Source organism: Callorhinchus milii, unplaced genomic scaffold, assembly GCF_018977255.1.
Source record: "Callorhinchus milii isolate IMCB2004 unplaced genomic scaffold, IMCB_Cmil_1.0 Scaffold14, whole genome shotgun sequence".
In the NCBI taxonomy this organism is placed as follows: Eukaryota; Metazoa; Chordata; class Chondrichthyes; order Chimaeriformes; family Callorhinchidae; genus Callorhinchus; species Callorhinchus milii.
The window spans coordinates 15,658,358-15,666,098 of record NW_024704755.1 but is presented as its reverse complement, the minus strand read 5'-3'; the positions used below and the strand labels follow the sequence as shown (position 1 = coordinate 15,666,098).

The 7,741-nt window shown below is 36.6% G+C and overlaps 1 protein-coding gene across 1 annotated transcript; it reads right to left on the bottom strand.

The window, feature by feature from the left end:
* Positions 1-430: 430 nt before the first annotated feature.
* On the bottom strand, positions 431-7,648 carry LOC103171643 (immunoglobulin lambda-1 light chain-like). Its single transcript, XM_042340530.1, has 7 exons — positions 7,566-7,648; positions 6,976-7,296; positions 5,199-5,501; positions 4,052-4,159; positions 3,256-3,299; positions 2,184-2,294; positions 431-970 (listed from the first exon to the last, which is right to left on the bottom strand). The coding sequence occupies exons 1-6, from the start codon at positions 7,618-7,620 to the stop codon at positions 2,205-2,207; spliced, it is 921 nt and encodes a 306-aa protein (XP_042196464.1). The 5' UTR covers positions 7,621-7,648; the 3' UTR covers positions 431-970; positions 2,184-2,204.
* Positions 7,649-7,741: the final 93 nt, after the last annotated feature.

Sequence of the window (7,741 nt, the reverse complement as noted above, 5' to 3'; positions counted from 1 at the left end):
AAATTTTTCAAGATGTCCAGTATTGACTTGTTCTTAAAATATAAGCAGGTGTTTGTTGTTCAACTGATATTGAAATTGTGCATTATAACTGCACCTATCCACACTACACTGATCTGAAATAAATGCTTAAGCTGTTAATAAAGATGTCAATAAACAACGTCTATATTTAGTATAAGAAAGCGGGTCGCTTGTAATGGAACTTTTGGTGTCACTGAAATACATCAGAAATAGCACATTTCAAAATTTTGGTTGCTTCCTGTTAGGTATATATCAGCACACACATGACCATTAGAACGCCTACACATTAACCTTTCCTTTGCGGTAAATGAATTGCGCCATATGTTGTTGAACAGCTTTCAAGCTAACCCATACCACGTGTTGTTTTACCAATAGTAAAGACGCAAAGTGATTAAATGAGAAAACCACATGATTTATGTTTCACAATCGTTCTTTATTGAAATGTTAAGAAAATACACTACACCACTTCATGAGGCCAAACGGCTTATATGCTTTATTTAACTCTTTATAATTTTTTTTCATTGTTTAGTACAATTTTAAATTGGGTGTGCGATGATTTAAAAGCTATTCGATCAAGGCTTCTAGTCATGATTAGAGCTGTTAATACATTTGCATGAAACTAGATTCTAAATATCACATAAGTACACATGAATAGAATTAAGCATCAATATTTTCCTGCAATGGATTTTCACAAATAAGTAGACACTAATTGAAAAGCATCAAAGCCATTACTTTATAGGGATGGAGAACTAAAAACAAAATGCACCAGTAATTGACTTCTCGCATTACTTCTGTGTGTCTATTTGTTCCCAGTAGATAGCTGCTGATCTGCTGTGGTTTTCACCTGTATTTGAGAATATTCCACACCAATGTTGCTGCATGCTGTTTTCTTTGAGTCTGTTAAATCCAGAACACTGTAAATTATCTTGTTATCGGCTCCCCTTTGTTTGGTCTGTAAAACCAAGATTTCAAGCTTTAGATATTTCAGTGTTCATAAATCTCCTAAGAGAAGGACCTATTATAATCTTGATTACCGCGCCCCCCCATAGCTCGGTTGATAAAGGCACTGCTCATTGTAGAACTCAAGGGTACAAATCAAAGTTCTAATCATCTCTTGCAAAGGAATGTGCAGTGGGACTCAGCAAACCCTGGGCTAGGAAGAAGGTCGGGTGGAAAGTCAGCAGTGGGGGATGATAATTTCCCTCGGAAAGTGATGTGTGTGTGATTATTAGTGAGAATATGTACCAATTATCTTGCGACCAACTATTTGGTGCGCTCAGTGTCTTGGCTTACACAAAAAGAATGACGACTGGCTGTATCTATACTTGTGCCAACAGAGGGTGGAATGTTAGAGGAAAAACAAAATCAAAATATAGACAAGCTTATAGTAAATGACCAAAGTTAGTTCAAATCTACAACAAAAACTGTTGTATATAGCCCCTTCACACATGTTGTGTCTCAGAGTGTAGTTGAAGTGTAGTTCAAATTCTTGAATTCAGTCTTAACTTTGAAGTCAGTTTAGTTTAAAGACCTTACAGTAAACCAGCTTCAAAATTATGATTGCATTTAAGAATTTGTCAAATTCACTAACAAATACACTCAGTGCACCTTACATTAAACCACAATAAGAAACAAAGTGGTGAGGCGCAAATTCTTAATGCAGTCATAATTTTGAAGCTGGTTTTCTGTAAGGTCTTTAATATCAAATGCAATTGATATTAAGTTCAAGGTGGTTCAAAATGCCCTAAATAGAAACACTCTGAATCTAGTTAGAATAAAATAATAGAATAATAAAATAGAATAATAAAATAATAATCCTTGCATTATTATGTTCACGTCTAAAAGATGTCTCAAAGCACTTCACTGAATAGACTGTAAAGTGAATTGACTGTATATTTGTGAGCGAAATGCAGTAGTCAATTGCGCACAACATTGTCCCACAAACAGTTGTGGATTGAAGTGACCAATTTATTATTGTTTCTATTTTAGGGATTATTATCAGGTGTGTGAAGTAAGGAAACTTGCCCAAGGTTTCACCCTGCCAGGAATCGAACCCAGGTCTCTCGCTTGCGAGGCGAGTGCTCTAATCACTGAGCTGCAGGACTCCCTCCATGTACGTTTGATAAAAAGAATCTGTATATTAATTTTGAGTTTCTCAGCTTTACCTGAGCGTACACTGTCCTCTCCTATGGATGTTTAGGTCTCAGAGATTTTTTAGAACTAGTCAAATCCAGTGAAACATAAGCCACCGTCTCATTATTTGCTTCCTGTATCCCCTGTAAAACAAATATGCAATTATTTAGTTTTTTACTTGTTACAAGATCACAAGAGAGGTTCAGATAAAGAAGGCCCTGTGGTTCATTTGACTTCAGCCTTACAGAATAACCACCACAATGTGTTTTGATCACATCATCAACCTGTTATTAAACAAATCCAGCGTCCAGGACTCATCAACGCCTCCTTGTAATCTGCTCCAGTTTTTAACTACATGGTGTCGGTCCTGAAATTGTCCTTTTGCAGCTAAACCTGAGCCTTCTTGTTCTGCTATCTGAGTGCATCTGAAGGTATTGTTCTGGGTTTACTTTCTCACTCCCATTAAACATATTGTACAGTTCCATAAAATTCACTTTGAGAAATTTCCTTTCGAGACTGAAGAGCACTATGTTTTCCAATTATTTTCCATTTCTCTCATAGGATCATCTTCCTTGGTCTCCTTTACATGCCTGGCCACCCCCCCCCCCCCCCCCCCCACCACCACCACACACACCCCACCTCGTTTATTGCTACTTCACCTTTTGGAAGCATGATACGCTACATGATACAACCTCTTCCAGTCAATTTGGAATGTACCTCCTCAAATGTCTGTGTGGGTTGGACATACAGGAACCTTCTGAACCCGTGTTAACGTATTTGATTATTTATATACAAATAATTGTCCTTTTTTGTTTCCGATGTTTCACTCATTCTTTCCAATTATTGAGTCTATTGTGTCTACACTTGTTATGCTTCAGTCACATTTCTTGACAATAAAATCATAGAAACTTAAATCACAGAAGAAGGCCATTTGGTCCATCATATCTGTGCCGGCTTCGCAAGAGCAGCCTTTTCAGTACCATTTACCTGCAGCTGACAACCTGTAGCTAATTCTTTTTAAGATCTGTGTCTAGTTCCCTCTCGAAGGCCAACAAGGATTCTCTCTCAATGATTACTCCCGGCAGAGTATTCTCATTACATTACCTGCTCTCCATTCCTGTTGGATTCATTTAATTTGCTGTGTTTTCCTAAAACAAACAACAATAATAGAGATATGTTTTTTATTTGATAGAGCACCTTTCAAATCAGAAATTTCTCAATTTCTCAAAACGAATTCAAAGGATTTACTGCAAAATGTAGTAACTGTATTTCATTGGAAACTCTGGAATCAATTTGTTCATAGGAATATCTTTAAAAGAGTTATGTGGCAATTGATCATTTTTATCTGGGAGACCTAGTGGCCAGGACACCATCAGGAACTCCTTTCTCTTTACAAATAGGATCACGGGATCTGGAATATGATCTTGAATAGACAAACGGGATTTCAATTTCAATCTTATCCGAAGGACTGAATCCAGTGGGGATTCAACCGCAAATTTCTGACTCAGAGACATGAGTGCTACTAACTAAGCCAGACTGTCACCTGAAATTAATCATAAATGAAATATGTCCCTAATATCCAGGTATTAAATTTGAAAATGCTTTGAGTAGAATATGTGCCATTGGACACTTTACATTTTAAATTTTAAAAAGATTAAACCAGTAAGCATTCTGCTAAATAAATTCACCAACGTGATTCTATCAGGACATTTCGATTCTGTACCTATCCCACTGATCTATAATCTTATTGGCAACTTTACAGAAACATGCTCTTTAAACATCTGTTCTATCGCCTCACCTAATAGCCTCGCTTTTGCCCAATAAGATGGTGCAAAGAACACGGATGGTATTGAGATAAAAGATCCACAATTAATCCAAATTGAAACAGAATATGTCTTACCTTTGCTTTTCATTAATGGAATCCCAATGATTAAAAGCAACAGCATTGACAACACACCCACTGCGCTTCCAGCGATCAGTAAATAATAATCATCTGGAAATTCATACTCTATAAGAAAATTACAAACTATGAATTATACCTGTACATTGTGAAGTATGTCATTAAATTCTTGTCCTACACAGGATGTGTTATTAATCCAGCGATGCTTTGGTCTTGCTAATTACATTGTTTGTTAAAATAGACTAAAGCGAGTAAAAATTAACATTTTATTTTACTTATTTCATGAGGGATTAATATATAATAGGAGTTTTACATTCTGCATATAGAGTTTCATATTCTTGATATTCTTTACATCACAGTAATAATACTTTATATTACAGTAATTATACTTGAATTTGACATCAGCCGGGGTGGTGTCAAGGATCTCCACAAGATTTAGCGTAAAATGTAATAACTATTTATAATAATAATCCTTGCATTTGATACAGCACCTTATCACATCTTTCAGATGCCTCAATCGTGCTTCACAGAATATACTGTAAAGTGAATTGACTGTATATTTTGTGGCTAAACATGGCAGCCAATTGCGCACAGCAGTGTTCCACAAACAATAAATTGAGTGAATAAATAATTTTTTTTTAAGAGATTATTACTCCCAGAAACGTGATCTGCCAATCGACTAACAACTGACTTCCCACTTACTGCTTGGTAAACGGAGGCTTGTGGAATAAGGAAATTTGCCCAACATTTCGCCCTGCCCAGGAATCAAACCCAGGTCTTCTCACTTGCGAGGCGAGTTGTGCAACCACTAAGCTACAAGACTCCGCGTCGCCTCATATTTGTAGGTGAATATGGCAGACCAATTTTTATCTGGAGCATGAAGAAATCGGGAGAAACTTACTTCTCTTGTCGAATAGTCCCATGGGAACTTTTAAACAAATAAACCGTGGTTTAATGTCTCATCCCAAGCATTGCACATCAGACAATGCAGTCCTCACTCAACAGTGCACTGGAGTGTCGCCAACACTATTCATCAGTTGAGATTAGCAAGGGTATGACTGAAGTTTGTAGAATGAATTAATTATCGGATATATTCCTGTAAGAATTTAGTTCAGATTAATTGAAGTTAAGATTATCGGACTGTTACCTCTGTCAGAAAAAGGAATCATAAAGTTTGCAATTCCTTCGGTCCGGAGGCTGAGGTGAGATACCATGCAGGTATAAACGCTCTGGAGACTCTGTGTCACTCCCACAGAACTCGAAGCTTGATACAGTCCATCCGAATTCTGTTGTTGAGTAATATTTATCCCAGTCGAAATTATGGTCCCATTTATATACCAGTTGAAGATGAGATTCCCGGGGTAAAACGCCTCCGTTTTACACACAAGAGTTGATGCAGAAGAATATTTTTCAGCAATTGTATGGAGTATGTTCAGGGGAGTTGGAGCAACTGTAGAACATAAACACAACAGAATCATACAAGACCCGATTGGGGAACAAACTATTCTGATGGTAGCTGATTAATATCGCATCCAATGCTTTGCTTTGTAGAAATGTTATAACTTTGAATTACGAACCGCCTTTTAAAGATGAAAATGTGGACACAGAGAGTTGACTGATTATTAAGTTAATTCTTAAAGTTTATTATAATATATTACAATTATTATTACATTATTAATTAATATTATTATAGGAATTGTATTTCCATTATAATTCATAAAGAGTAAAAAACAAATATAGAATAGAATAAAAAGCTGGTGTTCGTTTTTCATCCAACAGCGAGTGAGAGTCACAGTTTCTAATACCACAAAAGATAACAACAACAATAAATTACATTTGTATAGCTCCTTTCACTTTGGGAGTACATTCCAAAATAATAATAATAATAATAATCCTTGCATTTGATAGAGCACTTTTCACATCTTCTCGACGTCTCAAAGCACTTCACAGAATATACTTTAAAGTGAATTGACTGTATATTTGTGGGCGAACGCGGCAGCAAATTGCACACAGCAGTGTCCCACAAACAGTCGTGGATTGAAAATGACCAATTTATTATTATTTTGCTTTGGAGGGATTATTAGGCGTGTGGAGTAAGGAAACTTGCCCAAGGTTTCGCCCTGCCGGGAATTGAACTCAGGTCTCTCACTTGCAAAGTGAGTGCTCTAACCACTGAGCTACAGGACTATGAAATGTTATTGTCGTCCAATTGAAGCTGCGCTCCCATTCTAACCAATGTAAATTTAACGGCTTCAATTTAGTTATACCCTGTATATAATTTATAGTTACAGATTGAAAGTCCGGGGAGGATTAACACCACGGGTCAGAGACAGTCTCAACTGTATTGAACTTTCTGGATTGTATTTAGCCTCCATAAACAAGAGAAATAATTTGTTGCTGTTAATCTAGTTAATGGGAGCTGAGGGGGAAATTAAGGTTTGGGGTTGATGTTTATGCTATTTAAATGTCAATAAGATCTGTTTCAAATTGCCACAGATATACCCTCAAATGTTTTAACTGAATTGCGAGACAATCCACTAAATGTCATGATTATTTTGGTCCGATTCAAGAAGTTCTTTCACAGCAGGGAGTTGTGTCAAAGCGCTTCACTGGGTTTTACTGAAATGTGCAGTGTTTGTATTTTACAGGCAAATGAAGCAGCCAATTTGCACACAGAAGTGTCCCACAAAAAGTCATGAAGTCAATAACAATTTTATTTGGTAAATCATTGGCCACAACAGTGGGAAATAAGATATGGTGTGCATGGGATAACAATTTTGAAAACCTACGGTAGGGAATTACAACATTTAGTTATGCCATAAATATTTTGTATTAAATCTCAATAAACCATTCTGCTCCGCTTAACTATTAGTGTCATATTTAAAAGTTGGAATAATTGCCATCTCTGCCGTATTCATACTTACCGCACACAGTTAACTGCGACCCAGATCCACGTCCTGATTCTCTTCCCTCATGGATCACTGCACAGTAGTAGACACCAGAGTCTTGGATTCTCACATCCAATAGCTTGAAGAAGTAGTTTCCTTTATCTTCAAAACCGAATATTTTCCTGTTACCATCGTTTGCATGAAGATATCCATCTTCTCCCTGCTTCGACCAATATACTTTTATGCGTGTGTGGTTTGGAGAGACAGCAAAAATACATTTGAAGGTGATGTTTTCACCTACGAGTGAAATTCCATGTTTGGGCTGTTGTGTTACTTCGATCAAAGTACCATCACTTACTGCCAAAAAGAATTACAAATCAGGATTATACAGACAATAAAATGAATAACGAGAAGTAAAGTCGAGTAAAACAACAACAAATTAGATTTGTATAGTGACTTTCACATCGGGAGGAGACACCTGAGAGATACACAAATGACATAAGAAGACGTTGTTTGCTTGCCAAACATCAATGGAAGAGAATACATGAAAAATTACAGTTTGACAATTTATTATACAGTATTTACATTATTATTCAGAAAATTGCAGATATAATATAAACACACACCTGTAGAATGTATCACCATGAGAAACAGAGAATTAAAAATAACACTTGCTGCCATATTAATCACTGGCTGAGACAAACCATAAACCTGTTGCTGGACTGTAACTCAGGGTTGCAGTTGCTAGAAATGAGAAATGTGGCACTGACTCTGACTTCAGGTCTGTGAACGCAACAGACAC